At 35.3% G+C, this 15,355-nt stretch overlaps 1 protein-coding gene across 2 annotated transcripts in view; it reads right to left on the bottom strand.

The window, feature by feature from the left end:
* Positions 1–276: 276 nt before the first annotated feature.
* Positions 277–15,355, bottom strand: part of LOC131683316 (protein SREK1IP1-like) — a 44,143-nt gene continuing 29,064 nt past the window's right edge. The window contains exons 2-3 of one of the 2 annotated variants that reach the window (XM_058965179.1): positions 494–640; positions 332–434 (exon numbers count right to left, since the gene is read on the bottom strand). In XM_058965179.1, the coding sequence (XP_058821162.1) occupies positions 432–434; positions 494–640 (150 nt within the window). In that variant the 3' untranslated portion in view covers positions 332–431. Of the gene's footprint in view, positions 641–15,355 lie in introns of both variants that reach the window. The other variant, XM_058965178.1, reaches the window with a different exon arrangement.

The following is a 15,355-nucleotide window of genomic DNA, read 5'->3' as shown; positions in this document are numbered from 1 at the left end:
GTAACTTGAGCCTTAAGAAATGGTCAGTAAAAGTTAATACCAATCTGACACATTAAAACCTCAACAGTATGATAGCCACAATTGCCGGACCCTAATTCCATCATTCACGGGAAAGGATAGGGTAAACAAGAAGCATTGATGCTTCCTCTGCTTAAAGGAAGGATGACGATTCATCAGACTAATGAGATGAATAACGGCTCATCTCTCATTCTTCAACAACTGAAAAAATACAAAAAAGGAAACATGTATTATTTTTCCTATTTTATGACGTAATCAATATTTATTACTGTAATACAACGATAACTTATAATTGATCGATTGAAATTTATGTGAAAAATTATTTGCCGTAGGATTTTTTCTTTTTGCTTTTCTTTTTTTTCTTTTTTTTCTTATGCTTCTCTCTACGAGAGCGAGCCAAGTCCGAATCAGTATCACTGGAAGAATGTTTTCGTTTATTTTTTATCTTCAATTTTCTAGTAGCCTTTTTTTGCACCTTTGCTCTTCGTTTTGCTTCGCGCGTCTGTTCTTCGAGTTCTTCCTGTCGCCGTAGTTCTTGCAGCGGTGTCAAGTAGTTTAAATCTGGGGATTCACTACTGGACCGTTTTTCTTCGGCTATTATGGTCTGATGATGTGTGTCGATCTGTTGAATAAAGAATAAAACTATGCAGTGGCAATATCAATTCGAAAACTTTGAAAAATTAAACCATGTTAAAAATTTGTACAAGCAGAGGAAAATATTTTCTTATTTTTTGCGCATTTCCAGATATACCAATATATCGGTATTTATAGCAACTTTTAACCTCAATACCAATATACCGATGAAACTTCTGAAAATGCCGGTTTGTTTTATTTTTATGACGATAAATACTGGTCACCTTTCCACATCAAATTATCCGCAACGGAAATTTATTCAGGAATCTACCTGGATGCTATAAGAATTCCGGATCAAATTCAACAACCGATTCTGAAATCCTTACTGAACTCAGTAAGTGTTGCTACATATTAGAAAGAACTATTATTTATCACCAACAATTTGAAGGTAACGTTTGTTGTGCATACATAGACTTCGTACCGATAAATAAGTTTTTTTTTATTCAGAGCTTTGACGATATTATATAAAACATCAACATAAACATTTTAATTGTTGATAAATAAATAACCAACTAAAATAATAATTTCTATTGGCAAAACATTCCTTTCCACCAATCTGAGCACATTAAAAATCATACCATTTTGTTCCTCGTTCTCCAATATACACTCGATTTACTAAATTTACGATCTACTAAAATATCAGGTCAGTGGCAGTCAATACGCGTAATGTGCTGAAAAATCGATTTGCATACCGCTCGGTGTGTGTAGGGGAAACCGAGGAGATTTGAAACAGAGGAGAGTTAAAACAGTGCCCATTACTAGCGAAACAGTAGCGTTAGGAATTCAACTATAGTGCATTTGTTATATTTATATTTATATATTTTCTTTTTTTTTACATTTTAACGACTTTCAATTAGCTAGAGATTACTGGGTAGGGAAAGTTATGAAAATTAGAGCCATAGTACTCAAGTGAGAGCAAGAATGTGAAGTAAACAGATCGGAAAACTAGAAGTGGCAGGGTCATTAGAACAAGCTTAATATCGTACGGGCTTAATCTTTGTCTTCTGCTAATGAGGGTCGAGCTTAGGCAGCATAACTACGAATCACCCGAGTTCACTAGCATGTGTCCTGGTCAGGGCCGCCGAGAGGAGGGGGGGGTGTTTCCCCCCGGGCCCAGAGTTCTGAAGGAGGCCCGGATTTTTACCAGGAACTAAAATTTTGACAAATACTTTTTCGACAAAAATTTATTTGAGAAGGCAATTAAAAATTCAATAGCTTGTGCCTCAGGTAACTAGAATAGCGGATTTTTTTTCATCCCTGGCAAAGAGGCCAGGGATGGAAAAAAAATCCGTTTTACAATTCTTTCAAATACGGCCTTTTATCAACATTTTCATTATAACTCCGAATTGCGTACACAACAAGCCCCTGTCATGACGAGTAGTGTTAAAAGTTTTGTTTCGAATTTTATATGTCATTAGCTAATACCCATCGCGCGTTGCTGTGACTTTCAACAGCATAAGAGGAAAACACAATTTGTTCCGAAGAGCCATCTGGCGGAAAGATAATCCCCGACCAGTAGCACACAAACACAAATAATAATAATAATAATAATAATAATAATAATAGTAATAGTAATAGTAATAGTAATAGTAATAGTAATAGTAATAGTAATAGTAATAGTAATAGTAATAGTAATAGTAATAGTAATAGTAATAGTAATAGTAATAGTAATAGTAATAGTAATAGTAATAGTAATAGTAATAGTAATAGTAATAGTAATAGTAATAGTAATAGTAATAGTAATAGTAATAGTAATAGTAATAGTAATAGTAATAGTAATAGTAATAGTAATAGTAATAGTAATAGTAATAGTAATAGTAATAGTAATAGTAATAGTAATAGTAATAGTAATAGTAATAGTAATAGTAATAGTAATAGTAATAGTAATAGTAATAGTAATAGTAATAGTAATAGTAATAGTAATAGTAATAGTAATAGTAATAGTAATAGTAATAGTAATAGTAATAGTAATAGTAATAGTAATAGTAATAGTAATAGTAATAGTAATAGTAATAGTAATAGTAATAGTAATAGTAATAGTAATAGTAATAGTAATAGTAATAGTAATAGTAATAGTAATAGTAATAGTAATAGTAATAGTAATAGTAATAGTAATAGTAATAGTAATAGTAATAGTAATAGTAATAGTAATAGTAATAGTAATAGTAATAGTACAGTAATGACCCGTTTTTATCAACCAGCCGAAAAATTTTGGTTGATAAAACGGGGAAGTTGATAAAATCGGGAATTTTTTTTATCTTCATTTTATCATCCTACATAATTAGAAGCAACCAGAGAACTATCTCAAGTTGTTAGTTGGCAGAAAAATCAAACCTAATGCCCTATCAGTCCAAAAAATTGTATTTAACCGAACCGTCCGACAGTTGTCTAATCCAACTTCCAAGCATAGGATCGATCTGAAACTTTGCAGATAGACTCATTATGAATGACAATGTAATCTGCCAACGAAATTTAATAGTTAATCGCCTTAAAAGTGCAGTGCAGAATTTATTCTTTAATTAATTAGACACAGGGCGTTGGTAGTTCACAACTATTCTACGTCCATGTTCCAAAAATAACAATTAAGAAAAACGCGATTGAAGTTGAAAATTAAATTAGCGATCTGGAGAGAAACGCTACGTCTATTAAAGCTTTACATTCTAAAATTACGTTCATATCCAACGTTTCTAATGTAATTAGTCCAGTTCTTCATTAGGAAAAATTGAATTTACAAAACATTTGACGAAAAATTTTCAGTGGTAAAATCTGATAGAAATCAGAAAATTCTGAGCCTGTTGGTCTAGCCACGATCCACGATGCTGTTTATTCATTTTGTTTATGAACGTGTACGCTGATAGCTTTCTTATTGAGCGGGCGACTTTTGGTTTTACTAAAATCAGAAATGGATGTATTTGCCCTGTTTTAAGTTTTTGTGGGCAACGACAGTGATGAATAGTTTTACAGGATCGATATCACTATTCTAGTTATTAATATCGTATCCATGTCTAAGTCAATGAAACTTTCTCTTTCCACAAACTTACTATTTACTTTTTTGGTTATTTTATTAGTGGGAAAGTTATGCGAAGAATTTCAACAATGGGATAAACAGGTTCTCTATTTATTAGGGTTTTTCGTCATGAAACAATATTCCGTATCAGATTTCAAAGAGTTTGAATCAGGCACACGTATTTTTATAGAGATAGGCGGTTTGAGCCTGGTTCTGTGGCTTTCGACAGGCTTCGCCCGTTCTCATTGGTTCGGACAGGTTGATGTGTTCCTACTTACAAGTGAATAGATTAATACGCTTCGATGACATAGAAGATAACAAACGAGAACAGGAATCTTATTAGCTGATTCAATTCGAAGATTGTTTAGTGAAGATTCAAGCGCGCTGGCAGGAGATCGTTTTAAAGGGGTAGATAAAGTAGAGAACAGATATCACAATCATAGAGACTAATATGCGCTAAATTGTATCTTCCGGACCGGTGTTTATAGACAGTTCGCAAAAATAAATTGTTTGCAGTTTGGCATGCTCACAACATAAAAAACAATATTATTAATTATTCAATTCGTATTGCATACAACGTCACTTTCAATTGTTATGTTTTCCATGGATAATATGTGACAATTTGTTAGTTTATTATGAAAATTTTGCTTTTTTTGTAAATTTGAGGAAAATGCGATTCTAGTTCATCAATTACCTTAAATAGCATCAAAATTTGGTAAACTACCCCACATTTTGACTACTACCTAACAGTGCAGGACCAACTACCTTGATTGAATATAAATGTAAAACTGTGGGCCTGAATTGCTGGCATAAAAGAATGAATTAACGGCAGGTTGATAAAATCGGGTACAAAAAGTTCATACATACATACAAACTATTTGGCGCAAGTTTAGAGCGTGTAACGTCGTGTCATCTAGTCTGTCATCCTATGGAAAATCATCCTACCATCGCCTTGAGGTCAACCTCATATTGGTAAATTTCGCATTGAATCCGCTTCTGTCTCTTCCTAATCTCCTTTTTGTCTCCTAGGTCCGAAGCGGATCAATCGACGATTAATTGAAACATACTAGCAGTATTATTAGTCCTTACTCGCGAATACTTTTCCTACAACTGTGCTGTTTCTTCTCTATCTTATAACATAACTCGATTATCCCTGTTCTAGTCAATATACATATTCATTACATTATGGACCAGGCAAACCCTTAATTTTTCTATTATTATTATCCTGAGTAGCTATACAAGTGACGGTATTTTAGGATTTCGTTAAAAAGAATCTCTGCCAATAAAGGCGTAAGCAATATTTATCCACATAAAGTTTGCTCGAAACGAATGTCCGCCTGGTTCGACTCGAACAGACCACACCGACCCGAAAGGGTTGCTTATCATTTCTGAGAGCCGGTGTGCTTGATCGAGTTTAATAATCATAAGAACAAGTCCTGAATAATTAACTATCTCTTAGGTGCCAGTCCTGCACTCCTTTCCTGAACTAGCCTCATACTCACGATCAAAAGAGTCGACAACTAGTAGGATCCACATGTCCCCCACCCAAGCGAATTGATCAATTTGCAAGTAGGAGCACATATCTACCAACCAGCCATGAAGACTTCCGAATCAATGAGAATGGACCATGCCAGTCGAAGGCCACAGGCCCAGCGCCATCTCGTACAGTGTCATTGTCATTTCTCAGCCCACTCCCTGGCAGACGTTCATCCGCCCATCTAGACTCTGTCAAGATGAGAACCTACAAAGCCTAACTGTTCGTATGTGCTAGTCCGTATAGATTTTGGTTTGCTGAAACGAAAAAAGAAAAACAAAATAATTGTGATTAGTATCGTAGTTATAATAAATAAGAGTAAAGCCATGTCAAGTGATCCTCGAATTTTTCGCAAAATCACCGATCTTCATGAGGTATATTTTATTATATCGGGATTATGTTGATTAGCTTTTGGTATAAATATTTCGTTACAATCTCTTTTTTTCTTCAAGATATTAACCCTTAAACTTTATTGCATGATAAAATTGAAAATTTTATATCTCAAAAACTACTGAAGATAATTCAATGAATTTTTGCACACCTATGGAATGATATTTGCACTATCTCATAAAAATATTTTTACTTTATATTTGTGTGAATAACAGTACTTTGCATCTATTTAAAATTTTCAATTGTATTTTTTCTTGTGTTCTTCACGCTAAAAATTTTCAAAATGAATGTCAAATTATGCGAAAATCTTTCACCTTCAATAATCTGTGTTGATAATTTTTCATTTTTGTTCCTATCGAGAGTTATAGAGGATTTAGTAACAGTGCGTATCTCATGTTCAAAATTGGCATCTCTGAGATTAAAGCAAAAAGACAAGCTTTTCTTTATGGATAATTGAAAGTGATGTTTTCTGAGTAATTAATTAAGAGTAATTATATTGTTCAGGATCACTCAATACCTCGGATAAGCGCGCTCGGATGTTGCCAGCCGCTGAGCAAAGTTGAGCAGTGGGCATGTCTTAACCTGCGTTAACATATTTTTCGCAAACTTTTTATTTTCAGTTGGTTCTGTGTGAGAGGTAGCACGATATATTGCGAATCTTTTCTTAAATCCACATAGTGACTTTTAAGCCATGCACCATCGAGTCGTTCGTTTGTTTTTGTTTCGATCGCACTTGGGCGTTTTCCATATAGAGACAACTCGACGAAATGCTATATTATCTCAAGATAGACAATATTTGCTCAAAAAAACATTCGATTGTTTTATGTTATAAATATGGGTCGATCACACGAATGATGTATTCCGTTAAAAAATATATAAATATGTTCGTCGTATCATGTTTTTGTGGCATCCATGTGGAGTGATAAATTTAAAAATTATATTGGTCAACACATGTGTAGCATATGTCGTAATAGGCGCAAAAATACAACGAAAATAAATATGGACATGAACAAAACACAATTTTCGTTAAATTTTCAATTTTACATCCCATGTTAATAGTAATGAGTTTCTCTATTGGCGATTCTACGTTGAAACAGCTCACAGATAGCACAGGAAGCAAAGTGTTGCTGATTTCATTCTGTTCTGTCATAGTGCATATATTTTCTGTAAACATTGGTAAAAAATAACTTTTAAACACCAAATCACCGAAGAATTTGTTGATAATTGTTTATGAAAATGAAGGAAAACCATCATTTTATAAGATGAAGAGTAAACATCTTGCGAAAAGAGTGTAAAACATGGTGATTTATAATATTATTCACAAAGCTATGTGTGCTGTTCCGAAATGTAATTTGTTGAGCACCGTAGCCGCCGCAACATCATTTCCCGTTCCTCTTAATTTAAGCTAAACCTTTATGAGATGGTGTAAATTCATGAAACTCTCCAGATCACGCGAGGAAAAATATATCCGGCTAATAGGAGCTTTGTATCATACACAGCCGATCCTTCTCTCTGATAGTCTTCGCTGAATCTCATACGTAGTCCAAAATATGAAGGAGTTTGGCATTGGAACTGATTGGGTCTCGGTTTCGAGTTGAAACTCTATTTACAGAACGATTTTTTATAACCACAATAATACCCCGATTACATTTCTAAGAAATGTATGAGCCAAATAGTTGCAAATGGCTGTTATTTCAGAATAGTTGCAAATAAAACTAAATTTCTTACTCGTTTCATTCATATTTTGGCAGGGGTAAGCTTTTTCCGAAAAGAAAATGAAGTTTTAGTAGTAAGCTACGACTCACTTGCGGGTGAAAAAAAGCAAACTGTATCACTTTGCCAGTTCATGAGCTGAATCATAGGTGTCGCATGACTAATTTTGGTTTTGCCGCAAATCGCCAATAACGCGTTTAAAATATAGGAAAATTTACACGTTTAATTTTTCTTATAGCGTTTGCCAAAGTAATGGAACTGAAATATTCAATGACTCAACAGGTGCATGCGGAAAACTGAAATTCGACAAAAATAAATAATATCTTACCAGAACTTGAAGAACCACCAATTAACAGAATTAACAAAAGCAATAGTGATAAAATATACTCCAACATCGATGCGATTGAACAACAGATTTTATGTAAACTTTTTTCAGACACATCGTTGTTTAAAGGTAATATCACTCGGTGAAAATAAAACGTGAAATAAAATGCTGTTGGCATAAGATTTTCCATTTTCATATATTAATGTTGTAGACTAGAAAAGAATTTGGATATAACGTAGATGTAATTTGACTAACAAAAGTGTTTTTAAAGATGTTAATTGTTAGTAACGTTAAATTAGAATAAAAAAAAATATATTAAGCAACTAATTTTTGTTGTACACTTCGGTCAAAAAAATTCAACGCATCTCAAAATATCCGGAAAAAATCACCTTCGAGAATCCGTATTGAAAAGTTTACCCTTTTGCACTAATCGAGAGATGTGGTTTTTTAGCCATGCGATGCGCACTTCCCACGCGACGCGCATTCTGACGTACGACGTGCGACGTTGCCAATTGGCGATTTGCGGCAAAACCAAAATTAGTCATGCGACACCTATGATTCAGCTCATGAACTGGCAAAGTGATACAGTTTGCTTTTTTTTACCCGCAAGTGAATCGTAGCTTACTACTAAAACTTCATTTTCTTTTCGGAAAAAGCTTACCCCTGCCAAAATATGAATGAAACGAGTAAGAAATTTAGTTTTATTTGCAACTATTCTGAAATAACAGTCATTTGCAACTATTTGGCTCATACATTTCTTCGAAATGTAATCGGGGTATTATTGTGGTTATAAAAAATCGTTCTGTAAATAGAGTTCCAACTCGAAACCGAGACCCAATCAGTTCCAATGCCAAACTCCTTCATATTTTGGACTACGTAGGAGATTCAGTGAAGACTATCAGAGAGAAGGATCGGCTGTGTATGATACAAAGCTCCTATTAGCCGGATATATTTTTCCTCGCGTGATCTGGAGAGTTTCATGAATTTACACCATCTCATAAAGGTTTTGGCCCAACTTAAGAGGAACGGGAAATGATGTTGCGGCGGCTACGGTTCTCAACAAATTACATTTCGGAACAGCACACATATAGCTTTGTGAATAATATTATAAATCACCATGTTTTACACTCTTTTCGCAAGATGTTTACTCTTCATCTTATAAAATGATGGTTTTCCTTCATTTTCATAAACAATTATCAACAAATTCTTCGGTGATTTGGTGTTTAAAAGTTATTTTTTACCAATGTTTACAGAAAATATATGCACTATGACAGAACAGAATGAAATCAGCAACACTTTGCTTCCTGCGCTATCTGTGAGCTGTTTCAACGTAGAATCGCCAATATGAACGTCCTCGCGGGCTGCATCAAAGTGAGCCGTGCGTTGAAAGAGCGCACTGTTACTAAATCTTCCATAACTCTCGATAGGAACAAAAATGAAAAATTATCAATACAGATTATTGAAGGTGAAAGATTGTCGCATAATTTGACATACGTTTTGAAAATTTTTAGCGTGAAGAACACAAGAAAAAATACAATTGAAAATTTTAAATAGATGCAAAGTACCGTTATTCACACAATAATGAAGTAAAAAGATTTTTATGAGATAATGCAAATATAATGCCATAAGTGTGCAAAAATTCATTGAATTATCTTCAGTAGTTTTTGAGATATAAAATTTACAATTTTATTATGCAATAAAGTTTAAGGGTTAATATCTCAAAGATAAAAAGGAATTTTAAAGAAATATTTATACCAAAAGTTATTCACCATAATCCTTATACAATAAAATATACCTCATGAAGATCGGTGATTTTGCGAAAAATTCGAGGATCACTTGACATGGCTTTACTCATAAGTAAACGATTTCTCCTCTGTTGTCCGTTCCCTTGTTCGTAGTCCTCCCTCCTGTTCCTGATCTGTTTGGGCTACTGGCTTTCCGTTTCCTTGGCCGTCACGCTCAATCCGCACCGATCCGCACACATCATAGCAGGAGAAACAAATGAAAAGACAAAACAAAAAAAAAGGAAAATAAATGGACGTCTGCTATCTGTGCCTAAATTGATGTTGCTTCTCAGTTTTGCACGACCCAAGGGGGACTTGGCCTTGATCCCAATGCTCTATCATCGATGTTACGTGATATTCGTTATGGAATATTCTTTGTTTGGGGGCCATTCATAAACAATGTTGTACGTTTTTGACGTAGGACTACGTCTTTGTTTTCGATATGGGGGTGCACTCTGCAAATTCTACAAAAATGGTATGTAACGAAAAGTGGTCCAATTTTAAACGCATATAATTCAGCCATCTCACGATAAATTTTCAATTTTTTTGCTCAAATCGCCCCGAAATACTTCTAAGAATAGATTCCAACAGATAAACCCAAAGATTTTTGATATCATAGCATTAAAAAATTAAATAATATACAACCTTGTCAAAATATCGCGCATTAACACACAGAAGATAGCGCTTCCCAAGCCCTGTACGACAGATTGGTGTACCTAGCGCGCTACGCTTCTATGAATGACGTCATCATCGACTATTTAAAGAACGGACTTGGCCAGACATGCTCAGTTCCCTGTTGAACGGCTGGCGAAGCAGATCAATGCGCTGTGTTTTAACAGCCAGTGTAGCTGAGTTAGAAGTCCGTTACACTGGCTGTGGAGGGACACTACACTGTGTCGTCCAACAGGTGACCGCTCCAACTGCTTCCTAAATGCCGCTATAATGTTGCCAGTAAATTTTTGGTTTAACTAGCACATGTATTTGCTATTTGCGCTTGAAATTAAGTAATGTAGTGGTAGTAACAAGCTTCCCATTTTGGTTTAAACGCAAGCACAGTTTTTAAAACAGGATTTGATTAATTAGTTTAGCTCATCCCAGCAATTTTATCAATTCTGTAATTTAAAAGGAATTTTACGGAACTTGGTGAATTTGGCCCCACTTGCAACTGGTATAATCAACCTGCACAAAGTGTTGCATAACGCAGGGCTGTTTTTGGAACAAAATGTGTTATCATTCAGCCCTTCGCTATGCAAAATCACGATATTATGACAGATGGGCTAAGCGCGGCCGTTCCTTTCAATCGGGAATGGCCGCGTTGAATTTTAGTGAAAGGCGCTAATAGTGTCGTGGTGGTACTAGTTGTCTCTTTCGCTCTACCCATCATCATCAGCGTTGACTCATTTTGCATTGTGCGCTTGGGTTCAATGTTTGGGGCGAATGTGTTGGTAGGTAGGGGAACTGGCGGTAAAATGAACACGTTAAGCAAAGTCATTATTTTCTAACTAATAAGTGAATGAGATATTACAATCACCTTATATGTTTCTTGTTAGACATGTTTTGTACATATCTGGTAAAAATACTTCGTCATAAACACATTTTTTCAAACATGATTCTTGATTTCTAACCATGTCCAAAAATGAGACATGTTTATAGCGAGTGAGTAAATTGAACATGTGGCGGTGGTAAAATGAACAGCTTCTGGTGACTTGCAAAATGTCCTGTATGTATGCAATGGCCAGCGTTAGAAAGCGTTTTTCCGATCAATGCTACTATCCCAACAAATCATGAGCTTTGCATACACACAGGGCATTTTGCAGGCAAACAAAAATGTCACGGAAGAATTGAATTTTCATGACGTAATAGTAACCATTTTACAATCCTGTGGCATCGAAACACATCTACAAACTTAGGGTTATCCAAGGGTGTTTGAACTTTTAGGATCTGTTTGAGAACAACTAGAAAGCTTGGTCTATACATAAGATGTGATTATATTGTCTAAAATTTGATTTTTCTTCACCGGTCCGGGTGTTTTTCCCACACACTAAGTACTAAGAAAATAAATATTTTACATTAAGTAGTATAGTCCTACGTCTACAGTTCGTGCAACCCCATAGGGCTGCCCCTTGTAGTTTTTTATCCCTGATCCGCTGATACGTCTAAAATTCATTTTTAGTTTTTATCTCGTTACGTGATGCTCTTCCCCTGTTGTCAATATCCAACATCATTTATGGAAGGTCTGGTGATATATTTAGAGCAGACAATCCAATGAAAAATGGGATTGACAGGATTTTAGTGCGCTCTTGGCGCCTTGTGTCACATCTTCATGTTTGTTATACATACTAAGAATACCAAAGCATGCGATGTGATGACCGGAAGATTAGAGAAGCAACTTCTCCCCTTCCCCCCCCCCCCCCCCTCCCCCCTTGAAGCGTGATATATTCAAAACAAAACAAAAGATTGCATTCAAGCATTAATCCATATATTTCTATAAACAAAAAGTAATAAAAAGCTAAAGTTAGTCAAAAATAATAAATCATAATAGGGTAATGAGCCTATTTTTGCCATGTTTCTATTATCATACTACCCATTTGAAGACATCTTTGTTCAACGCATTGGATCAAATGGTATGGCATCAGCGGATAATTTTTCCCCACACAGCTTCACTTCACGTATCCCGTACCGTTTCTTAAAATTGTTGAACCACCCAAAACTAAACTTGAAGCAATCTCGCACGTTAAGATTTTGGGAAAATATCTTGATTGTTAAAAACAGTGTATTCGAAGGGACTACGATTCAGATTTCGTTGTTTCAACATCCATGTAAATAGTCCCATATCCAATCGCTGATGTTGTCCTTCCAAAAGAAAAGTATCCACATCCATTCAAGAGAAAATGCATATCTCGGAATACCCACCATATCAGGACTATTTTGTTTTCCTCATTATTTTGTTAGATTTTCCTGCAGATAACTAACAAGCGAATGAAAATTAAGCCGTTTTTTACCCACTACACCAGACACCCTCTTAAGAGTATGCTCAGGAGTGTTTCAGTTCCAGATTCATAATTTTGACAGTTCTATAATATAAAACTGAAAATTTTAACACTATAACTTGCTCTCCCCAGCAGCAGCTATTCAATTTAAAATTCATGTCTCGCCATGCCTTCAGCGTTACTACATTCAAATATATTTTCCCCAGCCTATCGGGTCTAAGTGTCTGTGCTGAAAACTTTGCAGTTCTAAACGTGTTTTAAAATCAGCAACAAATAGAACGGCGTCGTATAACACTTTTAAATTTTAAAACAAAACGCTCTGCTGGGATGTGAATGTTTCAGTTCCAGTGCTACTTTGAAACTCCTATACGAAATAAAACGCTCCTGAACATGCCCTAGGACACGGCATCTAAGTTACGCAGAATTTAAAACAAAAATTGGAATCAGCCGAAAGATAGTTCGGCAATCCTAGTCATTGCAACAACACTTAAAGTTTCGCGCCACGCCCTTCGTCCAAGATGAACAGCGATATAACATTCATACTCAATTGCGTTTCAGCTTCGCCTCATCAGAAACCGACACTAACTTATTGTCGAAATAGATTAGCGCCGGCTTGACGCAAATCCCTTAAAACTAAAACATACTTTGTGTTTCAATCGAACGACTGATCAAACGTGATGTGTCGTTCGAGCAGAAGTTCTGTTTATGCCGATGAGACACAGGGAAGCCGAAACTTGTCTTGGCTTAGCAGGCCTATGCGAAAGCACTATGCTATATTTCACCCTAAGGAGGAAAATTTGGTAACAACCAAAATTTCTCACTAGGGTGAAAATTTGTTGGTAAAACCAGTCTTTGTACAGGAGGACACAAATCCTTATTTCACACTCAATTGCATTTCGGCTTCGCCTCATCAGAAACCGACACTAACTTATTGTCGGAATAGATTAGCGCCGGCTTGACACAAATCCCTTAAAACTAAAACACACTTTGTGTTTCAATCGAACGACTGATCAAACGTGATGTCCCGTTCGAGCAGAAGTTCTGTTTATGCCGATGAGACACAGTGAAGCCGAAACTTGTCGTGGCTTAGCAGGCCTATGCGAAAGCACTATGCTATATTTCACCCTAAGGAGGAAAATTTGGTAAAAACCAAAATTTCTCACTAGGGCGAAAATTGAATTTGAAAATTGGATTTGTGCCCTCCTGTACAAAGACTGGTTTCACCAACAAATTTTCACCCTAGTGAGAAATTTCGGTTTTTACCAAATTTTCCTCCTTAGGGTGAAATATAGCATAGTGATATAACATTGCTGCTGCTTGGACATCTAAAAAAAATCAGATGCATTCTTAAGAATCTATTCTTTAAGATAAAAGAATAAAAAATAGCTAAACTTTTGACCGACCTCATCACGTCAAAACCCTTAACGAAATAGTCCGAAACCCAATAATAGGTTCATTACCCTACATCTAAATAAGCAAATCAATTGTAAAAATATCTTAAAAATGACAAGACACAATATGTAGCTTAATTGGATCACAACGTAGTGTGCCTTGTCTGTTTTTCAAAAAGCGTGATATAATCGAGACAAAACCGTCATATAATCGAGGGTGATATGAACGAGTATTGATATAAACGCATAGTGATATAATCGAAACATTACTGTATATTCTAGATAAATCGTTCAGCTCACAACTTTGTGAGGGTTTGAGGTGGGACCATCATCATCAAACAATCAATGACATTTTCAGTGTTTTTCTATGAAAATTTGTGCCATTTCGTGGAAAATCAAAATATCCAAAAAAAAATCCTGCGTACGTCGCTTTTAATCTTTTAAGGGAATTGAAAAAAACTTTTGTTTTGGCTCTAAGTTATAAGATTACGGGAGATAGATTTCCCGGCATCTTGCGTTAAAATATTTGTCAATTTTATTATTGGTATATCAAAACTTGTAGTATAAATCCTATTTTACAGGATCTCGATTCATCTCTACATTACATAAAGTAAAATTCCCAAAACTTACCTATTTTTTTATGCTCAATAATGGTGTAATCCCTTTATAAAATTTTGCAATCTTGGTTAGAGAAAACAATGAAAATATCTAATCTTTGTCCATCCGCTACATATATAAACCCTTAAGGGGGTGACCTACAAGCAGTGATGAATCCAGGGGAGAGAACTGGGAATTTGGACCGCTCCCGAAAATTTTCAACTTGTTTGCGAACTGAAAAACCGATTTTTCATTCAGTAAACGTAAAGTCGTGTAATATTTTATCTTATAACAAATCATTCGCTTTCCGAGCAGGAACTATTAGTCAGTATTGGCGATTCTACGTTGAAACAGCTCACAGATAGCACAGGAAGCAAAGTGTTGCTGATTTCATTCTGTTCTGTCATAGTGCATATATTTTCTGTAAACATTGGTAAAAAATAACTTTTAAACACCAAATCACCGAAGAATTTGTTGATAATTGTTTATGAAAATGAAGGAAAACCATCATTTTATAAGATGAAGAGTAAACATCTTGCGAAAAAAGTGTAAAACATGGTGATTTCTAATATTATTCACAAAGCCATGTGTGCTGTTCCGAAATGTAATTTGTTGAGCACCGTAGCCGCCGCAACATCATTTCCCGTTCCTCTTAAGTTAAGCTAAACCTTTATGAGATGGTGTAAATTCATGAAACTCTCCAGATCACGCGAGGAAAAATATATCCGGCTAATAGGAGCTTTGTATCATACACAGCCGATCCTTCTCTCTGATAGCCTTCACTGAATCTCCTACGTAGTCCAAAATATGAAGGAGTTTGGCATTGGAACTGATTGGGTCTCGGTTTCGAGTTGGAACTCTATTTACAGAACGATTTTTTATAACCACAATAATACCCCGATTACATTTCTAAGAAATGTATGAGCCAAATAGTTGCAAATGACTGTTATTTCAGAATAGTTGCAAATAAAAC

This window comes from Topomyia yanbarensis, chromosome 2 (genome assembly GCF_030247195.1).
Source record: "Topomyia yanbarensis strain Yona2022 chromosome 2, ASM3024719v1, whole genome shotgun sequence".
Taxonomy (NCBI): domain Eukaryota; kingdom Metazoa; phylum Arthropoda; class Insecta; order Diptera; family Culicidae; genus Topomyia; species Topomyia yanbarensis.
Note: the sequence above shows the minus strand (reverse complement) of the source record. Positions and strands in the feature narration are given on the sequence as shown.